The 22,513-nt window shown below is 55.9% G+C and overlaps 1 protein-coding gene across 1 annotated transcript in view; it reads right to left on the bottom strand.

Annotated features, from left to right (window-relative positions):
- LOC144949121 (protein cornichon homolog 1-like) overlaps positions 1-22,513 on the bottom strand; it is a 131,016-nt gene that overhangs the window by 5,617 nt on the left and 102,886 nt on the right. Inside the window, exons 4-5 of the mRNA XM_078878976.1 lie at positions 8,322-8,434; positions 3,901-4,038 (exon numbers count right to left, since the gene is read on the bottom strand). Coding sequence (XP_078735102.1) covers positions 3,901-4,038; positions 8,322-8,434 — 251 coding nt within the window. The remainder of the gene's footprint in view (positions 1-3,900; positions 4,039-8,321; positions 8,435-22,513) is intronic.

The following is a 22,513-nucleotide window of genomic DNA, read 5'->3' as shown; positions in this document are numbered from 1 at the left end:
CGTGTAACGTGGGGTCACGGTATCTCTCGTGAGTCTGATCCGATACGAGTGGACCTTCAGTGTGTCGAGGCTGTGTCGCTATTCGAGTCTCGCCCGAGAGAGACAGCCGGCCACGTTGATCACAGCGTGACCCCCACGACCTCCTGGGCAGAGCCGCTACTTATCTGAGCCGCGTGTTCCTATTGCGACCCACGCACGGACTCAGCTGCCAGTGCTGATCGCGACCGTTACGTCGCTAATCAAACACCTCCGTGGGCAACAAAACGCCGCGTTGGCAATTGTGAGCGAGAAAATATTTTCAATCCGCAGTTGATGGGCGACGGCCACCGTGGAGGGAGGAGGAGATGGTGGGGGTTGGTGGAGGGTGTGTGGGGGGATCATTATTATTTTTCTAGTGATCTGGACCATGAGAGAGGGAGTCCCGCTGTGTCTCCCCCCCCGCCTCCACTAGAACAAAGATACCCCATATAGCCTTAACGAACTGTTAGGGCAAGTGCTGTTAGCGCGTATCACCTACGAAGGCCGGGCACACGAGGTGAGCGGGTGGCGAGCAGCACCACGCGCGGCCACGTAAGTGCTGATGTTTACACGTCGTACCAAGTGCTCATTTTAGGCTGAGTCGACCGAGGGAAGAGGCCCAGGAGTGGTTCATATAATTGTCACCAGAACCGTGCCCGTCTATACATGTCAGTGGGAGGCTGTCTGATAATCCAACATCAAGAGCATCAACAACATCAAGAGCATCAACAACAACATTAATAACAACATCAACGACGATGACAGCAGCTCAAGGGACGAGCGATTTAAGTTTGGAATGAAAGAGGAAATAAACAAAAGGGAAAGTAAAACAACGACTCTTGACATCTCGGCCAGGCCAGGCGCATGCCCTCCCCAAGACGCTCCCACCACCCCTGCCGCCACCCCCACCACTTCCCGCCTCCGCCGCCTGGGAGGTGCCGAAGAGACCCTGCAGTGCCGTTGGCGGCCTCTACGCGGCGAGTGATCACTGAACGGGGTTCAGGGATCACTGGACTGGGATAATGGATATTCTTTGGTTGTTTCGGTAAAGTCACGTAGATTGAAAATTTATAACGAAGTGAATAAAATGTAATAATACAATAATAAAAAAAAACACGACGTTTCGATCGCAACACAAGCGGTCGTCATCAGGAAAAGGGGGTTAGCCTCTAAAGGCAAACTGTTTATAAAGGTTTAAAATGGGCGTAGCCCAACGTGTCAGCAGCATGGGCGGGGCCGCTAATGTTAATGTGAGTGATGGGCAATGGCGGCATTGGTGGTGGGTTTCCACCAATTAAATGGCTGCCAGGTAAAGGTTTAACATGGGCATAGCCCACGTGTCAGCAGCATGGGCGGGGCAGCAAATGTTAATGTAAGTGATGGTAGTAGTGGGCAACGACGGCGCTGGTGGTGGCTTTCCACCAATTAAAGGGCTGCCAGGTAATCACTGCACCTCGCTTTATACACTCACAGTGTTGATGGTGGAGGTTGCTGCTGCTAGAGGGGATGGTAGTAGTGGGTAATGATAGTACAGGTGGTGGGATTCCACCAATAAAGGGCTACTGCTAGTCGTGATGGTAGTAGTGCGCAGCGATGGTCCTGGTGGTGGGCTTCCACTAATTAAAGGGCTGCCAAGTCTAAAATTGGGTTAATGGAGTATTGAACTGGGTTCAGGGATCACTCGCCGTTGATTATGTGGTCGTGTTTGGAAAATCCACACTCAGAAGGGGCAGGTGGGTGAGTGCTGAGCCGGTGCCCCTGAGAATCCTGGCTTCAAATCCTGGTTTCAGCCGCTTCCTGCGATTGTACCGGGTTCTCAAGGGCAGTGAGATGGTCTCAGTCCAGTCAACAATGACTCACATAGAGACCCATAGACTCACACAAAGGTTAATCGACTCCCATAGAGACCCATAGACTCACACAAAGACTCACAAACTCGCATAGAGACCCATAGACTCACACAAAGACCCATACTCACATAGGGACCATAGACTCACATAAAGTCCCAAAGACTCATAAAGTGACTCATAGACTCACATAGAGATCCATATACTCACATAGAGACCCACACTCACATATAGACTAATAGACTTACATTGGGACTCATATACTAACAAAGAGACTCATGTATTGACATAAGAGACCCTTATACTCACATAGAGACCCATAGGCTCAAATAGAGACCCATTGACTCACATAGAGACCCATAGACTCACACAGAGTCCCTTATACTCACATAGAGACCCACAGACTGATATAGAGACCCACAGGCTCACACAGAGACCCAGCGACTCACATCGAGATTCACAGGCTTACAAAGAGACGGAGCAATTCACAGAGGCCCAGAAGTGATTAAACTTAATTCTGAAGTACAGCGAGTTGATTCGTCCTTGGGACAGAGCACATATCGGCACCACCCAAGGTGCAAAAACTTAAATGGTGCCATTTTATGTGTTACACCAACAGTTGTAAACGAATACATGATAACCTTTCCAAATGAGCGGCTGTTTAATTTTTCTCGCAGGAAACCTGTTTTTGCACCCCTCGCAATCACGCCTATTTGCCCGGACGTTACAAATAAAACATTCCAACACCTCTGCTGTTAATTAAGACAATAAATAATTGACAAAATGCATGTTGTCCCCAAGGCATGTATTTCATACATATTCTTGCATCTATTCGCGCTTGTTCTTCAATGTCAGTGACTTAGTTAAGTCTGGAATAGATTGGCGCTTTCTGTTTTCCTTCTGTTTCTAGCAGCTTGTTTGCTCATGATCATCTACTGGCAAGTGAGGCAAGTACTGGTGGTTCTGCATTATTTTTGTTCAGTAAAGATATCTAAAGTGCTAACTTTACCCTTCATGTATTGTTAATGTACCTGCTAAGATTATTCGTTAAGGCCAGGTACCACAGGCAAAAACACAATGATTTTTGTTCAGTTGTCAATGTTGATATTTTTTAAATATTTTGCTTCTAAAAATTATAAACTTTCATAACATGCAAACAATTATTACCATGAACTTTGTTATTGGTAATAATTGATGACTAAAATCATAAAAACTGACTATTTATATTTTATAAATAGTTAGTTTTTACGATTTTATACAAACTTTGCTAAGTAATCAAACGCGCGCGTGCGTGGCGTACATCTCAAAGAGAAATCGGGCCAGCTGAGATTTTCCACAGGGCTTCACATCGGCGGTATTCATTGCCGCTAATGTGAGTAGCAACAGGAAGGCATCAATCATTCAATTACCTGCGTTTGACGTCCTCCCACGCACACACAAGAGAGAGATCCCCTCGTCGTGCCATGAGTGTGTACGTGTGTGTATGTTGAACTTCTGTCGCATCCAACGTAGCCAACCGTGCTAATTGGAGGTGTCTTAACAGACTGTTGGGGCAAGTGCTGTTCGCGAGCACCTATGAAGGCCGGCACGGCACACGAGGGGGTGTGTGGCCAGCACCACGCCCAGCTGCCTTTGTCTCACCAGTGGCTGAGTCGACCTAGGGGAGGCCCAGGACGAGGTTCAAATAATCGTCACTGGTGTTGGCCGTGAGCGGGAATCGAACCCGGGGCTCCTGGATCGTAGCCCGGTGCACTAACCACTACACCACCGCTCCCCATACCCTCATAGATGCACTAATGAGCACATGCACCCCCCCTCCCCCCCCAAAAAAAGACAAAGATCCCCCGTATAGCCTTAACATGCTTTCGGGGGAAAGTGCTCTCAGCGAGCACCTACGAAGTGGCGGCACGGCACACGAGCGGGTGGGTGACCAAGACCACGCCAGGCCGCCATTTTAGTATTGGGCGAGTGAGCTAGCGAGCGAGGTGGAGGTGGGCAGGGGTGGGGGTGGGGGGGGGGGTTAGTGGACACTCACTTGTAGAGGTAATAGAAGAAAGAGAGAAGGTAGAAGCCAAGCTTGAGCCAGCCTTCCCGCTGGCAGTAGCCCAGCACCTCCACGTTCGTCAGGCTCGTGGGGCTGTACAGGCCGTCTAACAGGGGCCTGTGGAAGTACCTATAGACAGACACAAAGACAAAGACCACCCCCCCCCCCCGCGGGAATAGCCTTCAATGGACTGTTGGGGCAAGTGCCGTTTGAAAGCAGCGCACCGTGAAGACCTTGGAGCAGGAATTGAACTTGGGTCGCCGGGTTTGTAGTGCAGTGCGATAGCAGCGGCGCTACCGCTCCCCATACCTACACAAAGACCGCCCATAGAGCGTTAACAGACTTTCTATTTAAAGCTTTCGTGACTGCAGGGATTCATCTTCTTGGTTCTTTCGGTAAAGTCACGTAGAAGGGAAATAATACAATAATAAAAAAAAAACAATATTATTTTATGATGTTTCATTAGTATTATTTTATTATTTAAAAATGAAACATAATTATTTCATTATGTTTTATTATTATTATTTTATTATTTCCCTTCTACGTGACTTTACCGAAAGAACCAAGAAGACGTTAACAGACTGTTCGGGCAAGTGCTGCTAGCGAGAAACCTATACCTACACACATTTTTTTCTTCAAAGATCCCCCGTATAGCCTTAACAGATTGTTGGGGCTAGTGCTGTTCGCGAGCACCTATGAAAGCCGGAAAGGCACACGAGGAGGTGGGTGGCCAACACCATGCCCGGTCACATTTGTCTTCCCAGAGGGGATGTTTTTACACACCACACCAGGTATTCATTTGAGGCTGTTTTGACCTAGAGGAGGCCCAGGACCGGTTCAGATAATCGTCACTGGTGTTGGCAGTGAGCAGGAATCGAACTTTGGGGTTCGTAGCGCGGCATGCGAACAGCTATACTACCGCTCCCCACTACCTATACACGCACACACGCACATAGAGGCAAATCGAGCAATACAAGCAAGCAAAACATGCACTGCAGAGACGAACACACAAGGGACAAAGGCACGAACATACACGCACGCACGTGACTTGCTGTATGGCGGTTGGCTGAGCGAGTGGGTGAGCGTTGGTTTTAGTGGGTGAGTGAGTCCTTGTGGCCTGCACCGTGGTGGTTGCAACGCAGTATGTGGGCAGATGACACGTGACCTCGGGTCTGGTGGACCCAGTGCTCAACATTGGTAGAGTTATCAACGAGCGAAGTTAATGGGACATTGGCCGTGATAGTAGCGATAGAAGATACACATCACGTCTTCCCAGATCTACTAGTCTACGAGTGATCACCCGCAGCTACATCCCCGTACAATCAACACTCAGGAACCCTACTGCTGACAAGTTGTAACTTATTTTGAGTAAAGTGGAAACTAACAATTTGCACGTGCTAATTGGCCATTACGTAAGGTGTGGGAGTTTGAGTGCTTGCGTGTGTAAGGGTCAGTGAAAGGCGTACCCCTATTCGTTCGTGAGTTCGCCATCACTTTCGGCGAATCTCAACGGCTTCACTATTTGAAATCCGTCAGCCTCATTGCCATTGGCCAGCTGTCAGCCCGTGCTGCTCTGGCGATTTGATTGCCGAACGGACAGTGAGCACACCGGATTGGTCAGGCGTTGGGCGGTCTGACCTCATTGACTGAGAATTTGAAATGGTCCGAAGCGTGGTAAAATTTGAAGGGAAATGCAGGGCAGCGGATTGGCCAGGAGATGGGCGGAAAGTTATAAATTTAGTAGGCGATTGGCCAGGAAATGGGGGGGGGGGGGGGGGGGGGTGGCAGTTAAAAAGCGGGGAAGCGGATTGGACTGGAGACGGGGAGCAGTTAGAAAGCGTGGCAGCTGATTGGCCAGATGATGGGGGCAGTTCATAAGCAGGGCAGCGAATTGGCCAAGAGACGGGGGGCAGTTGAGAATCGGTTGCCGTCGAGCTTGAATTAGTTTATCTCTTCAAACAGCTTGCGCTTAGTGGCTCCCCCCCCCTTTTTCCACCTGACGACGGTCGCTTGTGTTGTGATCGAAACGTCGTAGTTTTTTGCTTATTGTAATACTTTTTTTAACCTATCTACGTGACTTTACCGAAAGACCCCAAGAATAAGCTTGAATTAGTATGAAAGGGAGGGGGCCGCAATGGGAATTGGGGGCGCATTTGAGATGTAGCTCCTGGCGAGCGAGCGAACGAGTGTGCATGTCGTCGGCTGAATAAACTCTCGCCCTTCCCACACTCGAAGCACTTGTCTGTGTGGACTCCCTCCCAAGTGCACACGTGATTGTTCAGGGCATAGCGGTTGGCGCACTGTTTAACTGCAAACCCACCCAAACCGAGTTCGGGTCCCGGCCATGGCTGGCATCGGTAACGAGCGACATCTGAATTGATTGTAGGCCCCCTCTTCCTCAGCCTGCACTGACCAGCGTGGTGAAGTTATAGCCAATCAACTTCTGTGAACGACGCGGCGATGGGGTAACAAATCCTGGTACAAGGCGAGAGGGAGGGAGGGACGTGTGGATTGACGTTGTTAACGTGCTATAATTTCATGTCCTGAATGACTGCATCCATCACGGTCTCGTTCCGTGCTGCCCCAGAGATTTCTGAACCACTCCTGGGCCACCTCCTCCACGTCTGTTCGATGTGATGAATTGTTATCGTATTGTATCATCGTCATTATTATTCCACTTGTTTTGACCCAGGAAAGCCTCATGAGGGTTCTATAAAGTTTTCCGAGTAAGAGGGAGGCGCGGGGGGGGGGGTGTTAATTGCTACGTGGCATCCCAGTTGTGCGTTTTTTGCGGACTACTTTTTTAAGTTTTGAGGGCCGCGTGAATTGGCAAAGGAGACAGGGGGCAGTTATAAAGTTTGGTAGCCGAAGGGCCAAGAGACAGGGGCAGATGGAAAGCGTGGTAACAGATTGGCCAGGAGCCGGAGGGCAGTTAGAGAGTAGGAAAGTGGATTTGCCAGGAGACGAGGAGCAGTTAGAAAGCGTGCTAGTGGATTGGCCAATAGATGGGGGGCAGTTAGAAAGCGTGGTAGTGGATTGGGCAAGAGACGGGGGACAGTTAGAAAGCGTGGTAGTGGATTGGCCAAGAGACGGGGAGCAGTTAGAAAGCATAGCAGCGGATTGGCCAAGAGACGGGGGGCAGTTAGAAAGCGTGGTAGTGGATTGGCCAAGACACAGGGGCAGTTAGAAAGCGTGGAAGTGGATTGGCCAAGAGACGGGGGGCAGTTAGAAAGCGTGGTAGTGGATTGGCCAATAGATGGGGAGCAGTTAGAAAGCGTGGTAGTGGATTGGCCAAGACACAGGGGCAGTTAGAAAGCGTAGTAGCGGATTGGCCAGGAGACGGGGGGCAATTAAAAAACGTGGTAGAGGATTGGTCAGGAGGTAGGGGGTGGGGGGGGGCATTGATTGCTATGTGGCATCCCAGTTGCTCGTTTTTTGCAGATTCATTTTTCACGTTTGGAATATTGAGGGTCGGCGATGCGGGCAGCAAAAAGAAAATGGCCTGGTCCTTTTTGAATGACGTTGCAGGGATCTCTGACGGCGGCCACGGGAGCGGAGCAGGATTCTTTTGTTATGTTATAGTTAACGTCGCGCACCGCAGAATTAACCAGGGCGGTCGCTGGGCTTGAACCGCGAACCTCTGCAACGAGCGGTTGAACGCGTTGCCGCTGTTCGATGTGACCGAATGTTCCGGTGCCTGTCGTGCGCGTGGCGTGGGTACGTATGAATGAGCGTGAGGATAGTAAGGATCGTAGTGAGCATTGTGAGGATGAAGTTCGTGGTGAGGATGGTGGTGAGGATGAGGATGATGGTGAGGATGGTGGTGAGGATGGGGATCATGGTGATGATGCTGGTGAGGATGATGGTGAGGATGACGATGGTGGTCAGGAGTGTGGATGAGAATCATGGTGAGGATGGTGGTGAGGATGAGGATAGTGGTGAGGATGAGTGTGAGGATGGTGATGAGGTTTGTGGTGAGGAATGGTGAGGATGGTGGGGAGGATTTTGGTGAGGATGAGGATCACGGTGAGGATGGTGTTGGTGGTGAGGATGGCGGTGAGGATGAGGATGGTGGTGAGCAGTGTGGATGAGGATCATGGTGATGATGGTGGTGAGGATGTTGTTGGTGGTGAGGATGGTGGTGAGGATGGTGGTGAAGATGTTGTTGGTGGTGAGGATGGTTGTGAGGAGTGTGGATGAGGATCACCGTGAGAATGATGGTGAGGAATGGTGGGGATGAAGACGTTCATGACGTGGATGGTCGTGGGAATGGTTTCGGAGGATGGGGGGTGGCGATGACGGTGGTGAGGGTGACAGTGGTGGTGAGGATGCTGCTGCTGGTGGTGGTGGTGAGGATGTTGTTGGTGGTGAGGATGCTGCTGGTGGTGGTGGTGAGCATGGCTCGCCCTCACCTCCACACGTGGTAGCACAGCAGCGGAGTGTTGAGGCTGAGCGTGAGCCACTCCATGGCGCAGAGGAACATGAGGCAGAAGAGTGCGTGGATGAAGTACTCAGGCGATATGATCTACGGTGAGAGAGAGGGGGGAGGGGGGGGAGAGTGTGAGTGTGTGTGAGTGTGGTGCGGTAGTGTAGCGGGTAGTGTAGCGGGTAGTGTAGCGGTTAGTGTAGCAGGTAGTGTAGCGGGTAGTGTAGCAGGTAGTGTAGCGGGTCGTGTAGCGGTTAGCTTGGGTAGTGTAGCAGGTAGTGTAGCAGGTAGTGTAGTGGGTAGTGTAGTGGGTAAGGTAGCGGTTAGCTCGGGTAGTGTAGCGGGTAGTGTAGCGGGTAGTGTAGCAGGTAGTGTAGCGGGTAGTGTAGTGGGTAGTGTAGCGGGTAGTGTAGCGGGTAGTGTAGCGGGTAGTGTAGCAGGTAGTGTAGCGGGTAGTGTAGCGGGTAGTGTAGCGGGTAGTGTAGCGGGTAGTGTAGCGGGTAGTGGGTAGTGTAGCGGGTAGTGTAGCGGGTAGTGTAGCAGGTAGTGTAGCGGGTAGTGTAGCGGGTAGTGTAGCGGGTAGTGTAGCGGATAGTGTAGCAGGTAATGTAGCGGGTAGTGTAGCAGTTAGTGTAGCGGGTAGTGTAGTGGGTAGTGTAGCAGGTAGTGTAGCGGGTAGTGTAGCGGGTAGTGTAGCGGGTAGTGTAGCGGTTAGCTTGGGTAGTGTAGCGGGTAGTGTAGTGGGTAGTGTAGCGGGTAGTGTAGTGGGTAGTGTAGCGGGTAGTGTAGCGGGTAGTGTAGTGGGTAGTGTAGCGGGTAATGTAGTGGGTAGTGTAGCAGGTAGTGTAGCGGGTAGTGTAGCAGGTAGTGTAGCGGGTAGTGTAGCAGTTAGTGTAGCAGGTAGTGTAGCGGGTAGTGTAGCAGGTAGTGTAGCGGGTAGTGTAGCGGTTCGCGCTACGACCCGAGTTCGATTCCCGCTCAAGGCTGACACCCAGTGACGATTATCTGAACCGGTCCTGGGCCTCACCTAGGTCGACTCAGCATCAACTGAGTACCCGGTGCGGTGTGTAAAGATCGCCACTGGGGAAACAAGGCGGCTGGGCGTGGTGCTGGCCACCCACCCCCTCGTGTGCCGTGACGGCCTTCATAGGTGCTTTCTAACAGCACTTGCCCCTACAGTCTGTCAAGGCTATACGGGCGACCTTTGTCTTTGCTTGTGTGAGCGAGTGGGGAGCGGTGGCGCAGCAGGTTAGCGCGCCACCGCGTTTGACTCGCGCTCACGGTCCAATCACAGTGCCCGCGAACATTTGAACCGCTACTCTTGCCTCCCCTCGGTCGACTTAGCCTCAGATGTGCGTCGTGTAAACATCGGCACTTGGGAGACAAAGGCGGCCGCGAGCGATGTCGGCCAACGCACCCCTGTGGTGTGCCGTGCGGGACTTCACTGGGGCTCGCTAACAGCCCTGTGCCCCAACAGTCTCTTGCCGGCTGTACGGGGGGGAGGGGGGGAGGCGGGTTGGGGGATCGTTGTCTTTGTGCGCGCGCGTGATATTTTGATTGTGACGTCGGCAACGGGGGAGCAGTGACGTCGGCACTGGGTAGCGGTGACGCGCGCACGAAAGTGCACGCCGAGCGGACCAAACGGCCTCTCGCTCGGCAGCAAAAGGTGAACCTCCAGGGCCCCCAAGAGATGCCCCCCCTCTCCCCCCTCCCCGCCACCCGGCTCCCCCCCCACACACACACACACATGCGTCGGTGACCTTTGCATACAAGATCAACGTCGACGAAATTAAAAACATAACCCGCCCCCCCCGTCCCCCGCACCTCATAAATGGGCATCTTCACCATCATCACCCTCGCAGACCGAGGGGGGTGAAAGCCCCCCCAGCCCCCCGCCCCCCCTTTGTCAATCCACCACTGGATGAAGGCCTCCCTCGTGGTGGAGTGTGGGTCGCCGAGGTCAATTCACCAAACGGGGATATGCCGGTGAGGGTTAACATTTATAATTTTCTTTTTGTACGTGATAGATCAAGTTTCACTGGCTCAGACAGACGCGGGCCAGCGAGGCAGCGGCCGCAAGTCTTCTCCCGTTCGGCCTTGGTCAGAATCCAAAAGTGAGCTTCCCTCGAAGGAGAGCTCCCGCGGGCACGTGGCGCGAAACGTCGGACGTCGCGCCATCGATCACGCGCAGCCGTGCGTGTAGGTGGGGAGCGGCGCCGCCGCCGCTACGGACCCCGGCGGACCGAGTTTCGAGTGCCGCTCGCGGCCACCGACAACCGGTGACGATTATCCGCTCCGGTGCCGGGCCTCTTCTGGGTCGTCTCAGCCTCAAATGAGTAACCTGGAGCGATGGGTACACTGGGGAGACGAAGGCTGCGTGGCGCGCGGTGTCGGTCACCCACCCCTTGGGGCGCCGTGGCGACCTTCCTAGGCGTCACCCGCAAGCAGCACTTGCCCCGAAAGCCTGTCGAGGCTATACGGGGAGGGGGGGGGATCTTTGCCTTTGTGCAGATTTACACGGCAGGTTGAAACGTTCAACAAAATAACCGCGTTAGCACCACTCGCATTACGGGGTGGAATTGCACTCCACTTGCAGGATATGTTCGAAAGTGAATTATGCAGACAAGAAAAACTCGCCCCCCACCATCACCCTCACCCCCACCCCCCGCGCCTCCCCATCCACTTGCTCGTAAGTCGATTAACCCCTCCCCCCCCGGGCGGCAATTATTTGGCGATATTCCGGAAACGTCGCAGCTGAAATGCAATGTGGCATGCGGACGTGCGATGGGGGAGTCGCCGCAGAGCGACCGAGGTCGCGTTTGCATCGAGCGACGGCTCAAGTGCCGGGGCTCCACTTCTTCACGTCGTGGTGGGTCATGCGTGTAGGAAGCGCCGATGGGTGGCGTGCGTGGGGGTGAGAGGGGAGAGGTAGGAGAGTGCGTGGAGGGGAGTGGAGCGAGATGAGAGGGGAGAGAGGTAGGAGAGTGCGTGGAGGGGAGTGGAGTGAGATGAGAGGGAGAGGTAGGAGAGTGCGTGGAGGGGAGTAGAGTGAAGTGAGAGGGGAGAGGTTGGAGAGTGCGTGGAGGGGAGTGGAGTGAGATGAGAGGGAGAAGTAGGAGAGTGCGTGGAGGGGAGTGGAGCGAGATGAAAGGGAGAGGTAGGAGAGTGCGTGGAGGGGAGTAGAGTGAGATGAGAGGGGAAAGAGGTAGGAGAGTGCGTGGAGGGGAGTGGAGTGAGATGAGAGGTAGGAGAGTGCGTGGAGGGGAGTGGAGTGAGATGAGAGGGAGAGGTAGGAGAGTGCGTGGAGGGGAGTAGAGTGAAGTGAGAGGGGAGAGGTTGGAGAGTGCGTGGAAGGGAGTGGAGTGAGATGAGAGGGAGAGGTAGGAGAGTGCGTGGAGGGGAGTGGAGCGAGATGAGAGGGGAGAGGTAGGAGAGAGCTTGGAGGGGAGTGGAGTGAGATGAGAGGGAGAGGCAGGAGAGTGCGTGGAGGGGAGTGGAGTGAGATGAGAGGGGAGAGGTAGGAGAGTGTGTGGAGGGGAGTGGAGCGAGATGAGAGGGAGAGATAGGAGAGAGCGTGGAGGGGAGTAGAGTGAGATGAGAGGGAGAGGTAGGAGAGTGCGTGGAGGGGAGTGGAGCGAGATGAGAGGGAGAGGTAGGAGAGTGCGTGGAGGGGAGTGGAGCGAGATGAGAGGGAGAGGTAGGAGAGTGCGTGGAGGGGAGTAGAGTGAGATGAGAGGGGAAAGAGGTAGGAGAGTGCGTGGAGGGGAGTGGAGCGAGATGAGAGGGAGAGGTAGGAGAGTGCGTGGAGGGGAGTGGAGCGAGATGAGAGGTAGGAGAGTGCGTGGAGGGGAGTGGAGTGAGATGAGAGGGAGAGGTAGGAGAGTGCGTGGAGGGGAGTGGAGTGAGATGAGAGGGGAGAGGTGGGAGAGTGCGTGGAGGGGAGTAGAGTGAGGTGAGAGGTTGGAGAGTGCGTGGAGGGGAGTGGAGTGAGATGAGAGGGAGAGGTAGGAGAGTGCGTGGAGGGGAGTAGAGTGAGATGAGAGGGGAAAGAGGTAGGAGAGTGCTTGGAGGGGAGTGGAGTGAGATGAGAGGGAGAGGTAGGAGAGAGCGTGGAGTAGAGTGAGATGAGAGGGAGAGGTAGGAGAGTGCGTGGAGGGGAGTGGAGCGAGATGAGAGGGAGAGGTTGGAGAGAGCGTGGAGGGGAGTAGAGTGAGATGAGAGGGAGAGGTAGGAGAGTGCGTGGAGGGGAGTGGAGCGAGATGAGAGGGAGAGGTAGGAGAGTGCGTGGAGGGGAGTGGAGCGAGATGAGAGGGAGAGGTAGGAGAGTGCGTGGAGGGGAGTAGAGTGAGATGAGAGGGGAGAGAGGTAGGAGAGTGCCTGGAGGGGAGTGGAGCGAGATGAGAGGGAGAGGTAGGAGAGTGCGTGGAGGGGAGTGGAGCGAGATGAGAGGGAGAGGTAGGAGAGTGCGTGGAGGGGAGTAGAGTGAGATGAGAGGTAGGAGAGTGCGTGGAGGGGAGTGGAGCGAGATGAGAGGGAGAGGTGGGAGAGTGCGTGGAGGGGAGTGGAGTGAGATGAGAGGTAGGAGAGTGCGTGGAGGGGAGTGGAGTGAGATGAGAGGGAGAGGTAGGAGAGTGAGTGGAGGGGAGTAGAGTGAAGTGAGAGGGGAGAGGTAGGAGAGAGCGTGGAGGGGAGTGGAGCGAGATGAGAGGGAGAGGTAGGAGAGTGCGTGGAGGGGAGTAGAGTGAGATGAGAGGGGAGAGGTGGGAGAGTGCGTGGAGGGGAGTGGATTGAGATGAGAGGGGAGAAAGGTAGGAGAGTGCGTGGAGGGAAGTGGAGCGAGATGAGAGGGAGAGGTAGGAGAGTGCGTGGAGGGGAGTGGAGTGAGATGAGAGGGGAGAGGCAGGAGAGTGCGTGGAGTGGAGTGGGGTGAGATGAGAGAGGGAGAGGTAGGAGAATGCGTGGAGGTGAAATGAGAGGGGAGAGGTATGAGAGTGCGTGGAAGGGAATAGAGTGAGATGAGAGGGGAGAGGTAGGAGAGTGCTTGGAGGGGAGTAGAGTGAGATGAGAGGGGAGAGGCAGGAGAGTGCGTGGAGGGGAGTAGAGTGAGATGAGAGGTGAGAGGTAAGAGAGTGCGTGGAGGGGAGTAGAGTGAGATGAGAGGGGAGAGGTAGGAGAGTGCGTGGAGGGAAGTAGAGTGAGATGAGAGGGGAGAGGTCGGAGAGTGCGTGGAGGGGAGTGAAATGAGAGGGAGAGGTAGGAGAGTGCGTGGAGGGGAGTAGAGTGAGATGAGAGGGAGAGGTAGGAGAGTGTGTGGAGGGGAGTAGAGTGAGATGAGAGGGGAGAGGTAGGAGAGTGTGTGGAGGGGAGTGGAGTGAGATGAGAGAGGTAAGAGAGTGCGTGGAGGGGAAGTGGGTGAGATGAGAGGGGAGAGGTTGGAGAGTGCGTGGAGGGGAGTAGAGTGAGATGAGAGGGGAGAGAGGTAGGAGAGTGCGTGGAGGGAAGTGGAGCGAGATGAGAGGGGAGAGAGGTAGGAGAGTGCGTGGAGGGGAGTAGAGTGAGATGAGAGGTGAGATGTAGGAGAGTGCGTGGAGGGGAGTAGAGTGAGATGAGAGGGGAGAGGTAGGAGAGAGCGTGGAGGGGAGTAGAGTGAGATGAGAGGGGAAAGGTAGGAGAGTGCGTGGAGGGGAGTGGAGTGAGATGAGAGGGAGAGGTAGGAGAGTGCGTGGAGGGGAGTGGAGTGAGGTGAGAGGGGAGAGGTAGGAGAGTGCGTGGAGGGGAGTAGAGTGAGATGAGAGGGGAGAGTCAAGAGAGTGGGTGGAGGGGAGTAGAGTGAGATGAGAGGGGAGAGGCAGGAGAGTGCGTGGAGGGGAGTGGGGTGAGATGAGAGAGTGGAGAGGCAGGAGAGTGCGTGGAGGGGAGTAGAGTGAGATGAGAGGGGAGAGGTAGGAGAGTGCGTGGAGGGGAGTGGGGTGAGATGAGAGAGGGGAGAGGCAGGAGAGTGCGTGGAGGGGAGTAGAGTGAGATGAGAGGGTAGAGGCAGGAGAGTGCGTGGAGGGGAGTGGGGTGAGATGAGAGAGGGGAGAGGCAGGAGAGTGCGTGGAGGGGAGTAGAGTGAGATGAGAGGGGAGAGGTAGGACAGTGCGTGGAGGGGAGTAGAGTGAGATGAGAGGGGAAAGGTAGGAGAGTGCGTGGAGGGGAGTAGAGTGAAGTGAGAGGGGAGAGGTAGGAGAGAGCGTGGAGGGGAGTGGAGCGAGATGAGAGGGAGAGGTAGGAGAGTGCGTGGAGGGGAGTAGAGTGAGATGAGAGGGGAGAGGTGGGAGAGTGCGTGGAGGGGAGTGGATTGAGATGAGAGGGGAGAAAGGTAGGAGAGTGCGTGGAGGGAAGTGGAGCGAGATGAGAGGGAGAGGTAGGAGAGTGCGTGGAGGGGAGTAGAGTGAGATGAGAGGGGAGAGAGGTAGGAGAGTGCCTGGAGGGGAGTGGAGCGAGATGAGAGGGAGAGGTAGGAGAGTGCGTGGAGGGGAGTGGAGCGAGATGAGAGGGAGAGGTAGGAGAGTGCGTGGAGGGGAGTGGAGCGAGATGAGAGGGAGAGGTAGGAGAGTGCGTGGAGGGGAGTAGAGTGAGATGAGAGGTAGGAGAGTGCGTGGAGGGGAGTGGAGCGAGATGAGAGGGAGAGGTGGGAGAGTGCGTGGAGGGGAGTGGAGTGAGATGAGAGGTAGGAGAGTGCGTGGAGGGGAGTGGAGTGAGATGAGAGGGAGAGGTAGGAGAGTGAGTGGAGGGGAGTAGAGTGAAGTGAGAGGGGAGAGGTAGGAGAGAGCGTGGAGGGGAGTGGAGCGAGATGAGAGGGAGAGGTAGGAGAGTGCGTGGAGGGGAGTAGAGTGAGATGAGAGGGGAGAGGTGGGAGAGTGCGTGGAGGGGAGTGGATTGAGATGAGAGGGGAGAAAGGTAGGAGAGTGCGTGGAGGGAAGTGGAGCGAGATGAGAGGGAGAGGTAGGAGAGTGCGTGGAGGGGAGTGGAGTGAGATGAGAGGGGAGAGGCAGGAGAGTGCGTGGAGTGGAGTGGGGTGAGATGAGAGAGGGAGAGGTAGGAGAATGCGTGGAGGTGAAATGAGAGGGGAGAGGTATGAGAGTGCGTGGAAGGGAATAGAGTGAGATGAGAGGGGAGAGGTAGGAGAGTGCTTGGAGGGGAGTAGAGTGAGATGAGAGGGGAGAGGCAGGAGAGTGCGTGGAGGGGAGTAGAGTGAGATGAGAGGTGAGAGGTAAGAGAGTGCGTGGAGGGGAGTAGAGTGAGATGAGAGGGGAGAGGTAGGAGAGTGCGTGGAGGGAAGTAGAGTGAGATGAGAGGGGAGAGGTCGGAGAGTGCGTGGAGGGGAGTGAAATGAGAGGGAGAGGTAGGAGAGTGCGTGGAGGGGAGTAGAGTGAGATGAGAGGGAGAGGTAGGAGAGTGTGTGGAGGGGAGTAGAGTGAGATGAGAGGGGAGAGGTAGGAGAGTGTGTGGAGGGGAGTGGAGTGAGATGAGAGAGGTAAGAGAGTGCGTGGAGGGGAAGTGGGTGAGATGAGAGGGGAGAGGTTGGAGAGTGCGTGGAGGGGAGTAGAGTGAGATGAGAGGGGAGAGAGGTAGGAGAGTGCGTGGAGGGAAGTGGAGCGAGATGAGAGGGGAGAGAGGTAGGAGAGTGCGTGGAGGGGAGTAGAGTGAGATGAGAGGTGAGATGTAGGAGAGTGCGTGGAGGGGAGTGGGGTGAGATGAGAGAGGGGAGAGGCAGGAGAGTGCGTGGAGGGGAGTAGAGTGAGATGAGAGGGTAGAGGCAGGAGAGTGCGTGGAGGGGAGTGGGGTGAGATGAGAGAGGGGAGAGGCAGGAGAGTGCGTGGAGGGGAGTAGAGTGAGATGAGAGGGGAGAGGTAGGACAGTGCGTGGAGGGGAGTAGAGTGAGATGAGAGGGGAAAGGTAGGAGAGTGCGTGGAGGGGAGTAGAGTGAGATGAGAGGGGAGAGGTAGGAGAGTGCGTGGAGGGGAGTGGAGTGAGATGAGAGGTAGGAGAGTGCGTGGAGGGGAGTGGAGCGAGATGAGAGGGAGAGGTAGGAGAGTGCGTGGAGGGGAGTGGAGTGAGATGAGAGGGGAGAGGTAGGAGAGTGCGTGGAGGGGAGTGGAGTGAGATGAGAGGTAGGAGAGTGCGTGGAGGGGAGTGGAGCGAGATGAGAGGGAGAGGTAGGAGAGTGCGTGGAGGGGAATGGAGTGAGATGAGAAGGGAGAGGTAGGAGAGTGCGTGGAGGGGAGTAGAGTGAGATGAGAGGGGAGAGGTAGGAGAGTGCGTGGAGGGGAGTGGAGTGAGATGAGAAGGGAGAGGTAGGAGAGTGCGTGGAGGGGAGTAGAGTGAGATGAGAGGGGAGAGGTAGGAGAGTGCGTGGAGGGGAGTAGAGTGAGATGAGAGGGGAGAGGTCGGAGAGTGCGTGGAGGGGAGTGAAATGAGAGGGAGAGGTAGGAGAGTGCGTGGAGAGAAGTAGAGTGAGATGAGAGGGGAGAGGTCGGAGAGTGCGTGGAGGGGAGTGAAATGAGAGGGAGAGGTAGGAGAGTGCGTGGAGGGGAGTAGAGTGAGATGAGAGGGAGAGGTAGGAGAGTGTGTGGAGGGGAGTAGAGTGAGATGAGAGGGGAGAGTCAAGAGAGTGCTTGGAGGGGAGTAGAGTGAGATGAGAGGGGAGAGGTAGGAGAGTGCGTGGAGGGGAGTGGAGTGAGATGAGAGGGGAGAGGTAGGACAGTGCGTGGAGGGGAGTAGAGTGAGATGAGAGGGGAGAGTCAAGAGAGTGCTTGGAGGGGAGTGGGGTGAGATGAAAGAGGGGAGAGGCAGGAGAGTGCGTGGAGGGGAGTAGAGTGAGATGAGAGGGGAGAGGTAGGACAGTGCGTGGAGGGGAGTAGAGTGAGATGAGAGGGGAGAGGTAGGAGAGTGCGTGGAGGGGAGTAGAGTGAGATGAGAGGGGAGAGGTAGGAGAGTGCGTGGAGGGGAGTGGAGTGAGATGAGAGGTAGGAGAGTGCGTGGAGGGGAGTGGAGCGAGATGAGAGGGAGAGGTAGGAGAGTGCGTGGAGGGGAGTGGAGTGAGATGAGAGGGGAGAGGCAGGAGAGTGCGTGGAGTGGAGTGGGGTGAGATGAGAGAGGGAGAGGTAGGAGAGTGTGTGGAGGTGAGATGAGAGGGGAGAGGTATGAGAGTGCGTGGAGTGGAGTGGAGTGAGATGAGAGGGGAGAGGCAGGAGAGTGCGTGGAGTGGAGTGGGGTGAGATGAGAGAGGGAGAGGTAGGAGAGTGTGTGGAGGGGAGTAGAGTGAGATGAGAGGGGAGAGTCAAGAGAGTGCTTGGAGGGGAGTAGAGTGAGATGAGAGGGGAGAGGTAGGAGAGTGCGTGGAGGGGAGTGGAGTGAGATGAGAGGGAGAGGTAGGACAGTGCGTGGAGGGGAGTGGAGTGAGATGAGAGGTAGGAGAGTGCGTGGAGGGGAGTGGAGCGAGATGAGAGGGGAGAGGCAGGAGAGTGCGTGGAGTGGAGTGGAGTGAGATGAGAGGGGAGAGGTAGGAGAGTGCGTGGAGGGGAGTGGAGTGAGATGAGAGGGGAGAGGTGGGAGAGTGCGTGGAGGGGAGTAGAGTGAGGTGAGAGGTTGGAGAGTGCGTGGAGGGGAGTGGAGTGAGATGAGAGGGAGAGGTAGGAGAGTGCGTGGAGGGGAGTAGAGTGAGATGAGAGGGGAAAGAGGTAGGAGAGTGCTTGGAGGGGAGTGGAGTGAGATGAGAGGGAGAGGTAGGAGAGAGCGTGGAGTAGAGTGAGATGAGAGGGAGAGGTAGGAGAGTGCGTGGAGGGGAGTGGAGCGAGATGAGAGGGAGAGGTTGGAGAGAGCGTGGAGGGGAGTAGAGTGAGATGAGAGGGAGAGGTAGGAGAGTGCGTGGAGGGGAGTGGAGCGAGATGAGAGGGAGAGGTAGGAGAGTGCGTGGAGGGGAGTGGAGCGAGATGAGAGGGAGAGGTAGGAGAGTGCGTGGAGGGGAGTAGAGTGAGATGAGAGGGGAGAGAGGTAGGAGAGTGCCTGGAGGGGAGTGGAGCGAGATGAGAGGGAGAGGTAGGAGAGTGCGTGGAGGGGAGTGGAGCGAGATGAGAGGGAGAGGTAGGAGAGTGCGTGGAGGGGAGTAGAGTGAGATGAGAGGTAGGAGAGTGCGTGGAGGGGAGTGGAGCGAGATGAGAGGGAGAGGTGGGAGAGTGCGTGGAGGGGAGTGGAGTGAGATGAGAGGTAGGAGAGTGCGTGGAGGGGAGTGGAGTGAGATGAGAGGGAGAGGTAGGAGAGTGAGTGGAGGGGAGTAGAGTGAAGTGAGAGGGGAGAGGTAGGAGAGAGCGTGGAGGGGAGTGGAGCGAGATGAGAGGGAGAGGTAGGAGAGTGCGTGGAGGGGAGTAGAGTGAGATGAGAGGGGAGAGGTGGGAGAGTGCGTGGAGGGGAGTGGATTGAGATGAGAGGGGAGAAAGGTAGGAGAGTGCGTGGAGGGAAGTGGAGCGAGATGAGAGGGAGAGGTAGGAGAGTGCGTGGAGGGGAGTGGAGTGAGATGAGAGGGGAGAGGCAGGAGAGTGCGTGGAGTGGAGTGGGGTGAGATGAGAGAGGGAGAGGTAGGAGAATGCGTGGAGGTGAAATGAGAGGGGAGAGGTATGAGAGTGCGTGGAAGGGAATAGAGTGAGATGAGAGGGGAGAGGTAGGAGAGTGCTTGGAGGGGAGTAGAGTGAGATGAGAGGGGAGAGGCAGGAGAGTGCGTGGAGGGGAGTAGAGTGAGATGAGAGGTGAGAGGTAAGAGAGTGCGTGGAGGGGAGTAGAGTGAGATGAGAGGGGAGAGGTAGGAGAGTGCGTGGAGGGAAGTAGAGTGAGATGAGAGGGGAGAGGTCGGAGAGTGCGTGGAGGGGAGTGAAATGAGAGGGAGAGGTAGGAGAGTGCGTGGAGGGGAGTAGAGTGAGATGAGAGGGAGAGGTAGGAGAGTGTGTGGAGGGGAGTAGAGTGAGATGAGAGGGGAGAGGTAGGAGAGTGTGTGGAGGGGAGTGGAGTGAGATGAGAGAGGTAAGAGAGTGCGTGGAGGGGAAGTGGGTGAGATGAGAGGGGAGAGGTTGGAGAGTGCGTGGAGGGGAGTAGAGTGAGATGAGAGGGGAGAGAGGTAGGAGAGTGCGTGGAGGGAAGTGGAGCGAGATGAGAGGGGAGAGAGGTAGGAGAGTGCGTGGAGGGGAGTAGAGTGAGATGAGAGGTGAGATGTAGGAGAGTGCGTGGAGGGGAGTAGAGTGAGATGAGAGGGGAGAGGTAGGAGAGAGCGTGGAGGGGAGTAGAGTGAGATGAGAGGGGAAAGGTAGGAGAGTGCGTGGAGGGGAGTGGAGTGAGATGAGAGGGAGAGGTAGGAGAGTGCGTGGAGGGGAGTGGAGTGAGGTGAGAGGGGAGAGGTAGGAGAGTGCGTGGAGGGGAGTAGAGTGAGATGAGAGGGGAGAGTCAAGAGAGTGGGTGGAGGGGAGTAGAGTGAGATGAGAGGGGAGAGGCAGGAGAGTGCGTGGAGGGGAGTGGGGTGAGATGAGAGAGTGGAGAGGCAGGAGAGTGCGTGGAGGGGAGTAGAGTGAGATGAGAGGGGAGAGGTAGGAGAGTGCGTGGAGGGGAGTGGGGTGAGATGAGAGAGGGGAGAGGCAGGAGAGTGCGTGGAGGGGAGTAGAGTGAGATGAGAGGGTAGAGGCAGGAGAGTGCGTGGAGGGGAGTGGGGTGAGATGAGAGAGGGGAGAGGCAGGAGAGTGCGTGGAGGGGAGTAGAGTGAGATGAGAGGGGAGAGGTAGGACAGTGCGTGGAGGGGAGTAGAGTGAGATGAGAGGGGAAAGGTAGGAGAGTGCGTGGAGGGGAGTAGAGTGAGATGAGAGGGGAGAGGTAGGAGAGTGCGTGGAGGGGAGTGGAGTGAGATGAGAGGTAGGAGAGTGCGTGGAGGGGAGTGGAGCGAGATGAGAGGGAGAGGTAGGAGAGTGCGTGGAGGGGAGTGGAGTGAGATGAGAGGGGAGAGGTAGGAGAGTGCGTGGAGGGGAGTGGAGTGAGATGAGAGGTAGGAGAGTGCGTGGAGGGGAGTGGAGCGAGATGAGAGGGAGAGGTAGGAGAGTGCGTGGAGGGGAATGGAGTGAGATGAGAAGGGAGAGGTAGGAGAGTGCGTGGAGGGGAGTAGAGTGAGATGAGAGGGGAGAGGTAGGAGAGTGCGTGGAGGGGAGTGGAGTGAGATGAGAAGGGAGAGGTAGGAGAGTGCGTGGAGGGGAGTAGAGTGAGATGAGAGGGGAGAGGTAGGAGAGTGCGTGGAGGGGAGTAGAGTGAGATGAGAGGGGAGAGGTCGGAGAGTGCGTGGAGGGGAGTGAAATGAGAGGGAGAGGTAGGAGAGTGCGTGGAGAGAAGTAGAGTGAGATGAGAGGGGAGAGGTCGGAGAGTGCGTGGAGGGGAGTGAAATGAGAGGGAGAGGTAGGAGAGTGCGTGGAGGGGAGTAGAGTGAGATGAGAGGGAGAGGTAGGAGAGTGTGTGGAGGGGAGTAGAGTGAGATGAGAGGGGAGAGTCAAGAGAGTGCTTGGAGGGGAGTAGAGTGAGATGAGAGGGGAGAGGTAGGAGAGTGCGTGGAGGGGAGTGGAGTGAGATGAGAGGGGAGAGGTAGGACAGTGCGTGGAGGGGAGTAGAGTGAGATGAGAGGGGAGAGTCAAGAGAGTGCTTGGAGGGGAGTGGGGTGAGATGAAAGAGGGGAGAGGCAGGAGAGTGCGTGGAGGGGAGTAGAGTGAGATGAGAGGGGAGAGGTAGGACAGTGCGTGGAGGGGAGTAGAGTGAGATGAGAGGGGAGAGGTAGGAGAGTGCGTGGAGGGGAGTAGAGTGAGATGAGAGGGGAGAGGTAGGAGAGTGCGTGGAGGGGAGTGGAGTGAGATGAGAGGTAGGAGAGTGCGTGGAGGGGAGTGGAGCGAGATGAGAGGGAGAGGTAGGAGAGTGCGTGGAGGGGAGTGGAGTGAGATGAGAGGGGAGAGGCAGGAGAGTGCGTGGAGTGGAGTGGGGTGAGATGAGAGAGGGAGAGGTAGGAGAGTGTGTGGAGGTGAGATGAGAGGGGAGAGGTATGAGAGTGCGTGGAGTGGAGTGGAGTGAGATGAGAGGGGAGAGGCAGGAGAGTGCGTGGAGTGGAGTGGGGTGAGATGAGAGAGGGAGAGGTAGGAGAGTGTGTGGAGGGGAGTAGAGTGAGATGAGAGGGGAGAGTCAAGAGAGTGCTTGGAGGGGAGTAGAGTGAGATGAGAGGGGAGAGGTAGGAGAGTGCGTGGAGGGGAGTGGAGTGAGATGAGAGGGAGAGGTAGGACAGTGCGTGGAGGGGAGTGGAGTGAGATGAGAGGTAGGAGAGTGCGTGGAGGGGAGTGGAGCGAGATGAGAGGGGAGAGGCAGGAGAGTGCGTGGAGTGGAGTGGGGTGAGATGAGAGGGGAGAGAGTGTGTGGAGGGGAGTAGAGTGAGATGAGAGGTGGGAGAGTGTGTGGAGGGGAGTAGAGTGAGATGAGAGGTGGGAGAGTGTGTGGAGGGGAGTAGAGTGAGATGAGAGGGGAGAGGCAGGAGAGTGCGTGGAGGGGAGTAGAGTGAGATGAGAGGTGGGAGAGTGTGTGGAGGGGAGTAGAGTGAGATGAGAGGGGAGAGGTAGGAGAGTGCTTGGAGGGGAGTAGAGTGAGATGAGAGGGGAGAGGTAGGAGAGTGCTTGGAGGGGAGTAGAGTGAGATGAGAGGGAGAGGTAGGAGAGTGTGTGGAGGGGAGTAGAGTGAGATGAGAGGGGAGAGGTAGGAGAGTGCGTGGAGGGGAGTAGAGTGAGATGAGAGGTGAGATGTAGGAGAGTGCGTGGAGGGGAGTAGAGTGAGATGAGAGGGGAGAGGTAGGAGAGTGTGTGGAGGGGAGTGGAGTGAGATGAGAGGGGAGAGGTAGGAGAGTGCTTGGAGGGGAGTAGAGTGAGATGAGAGGGAGAGGTAGGAGAGTGTGTGGAGGGGAGTAGAGTGAGATGAGAGGGGAGAGGTAGGAGAGTGTGTGGAGGGGAGTGGAGTGAGATGAGAGGGGAGAGAGGTAGGAGAGTGCGTGGAGGGAAGTGGAGCGAGATGAGAGAGGAGAGAGGTAGGAGAGTGCGTGGAGGGGAGTAGAGTGAGATGAGAGGTGAGATGTAGGAGAGTGTG

This window comes from Lampetra fluviatilis, chromosome 52 (genome assembly GCF_964198595.1).
Source record: "Lampetra fluviatilis chromosome 52, kcLamFluv1.1, whole genome shotgun sequence".
Taxonomy (NCBI): domain Eukaryota; kingdom Metazoa; phylum Chordata; class Hyperoartia; order Petromyzontiformes; family Petromyzontidae; genus Lampetra; species Lampetra fluviatilis.
Note: the sequence above shows the minus strand (reverse complement) of the source record. Positions and strands in the feature narration are given on the sequence as shown.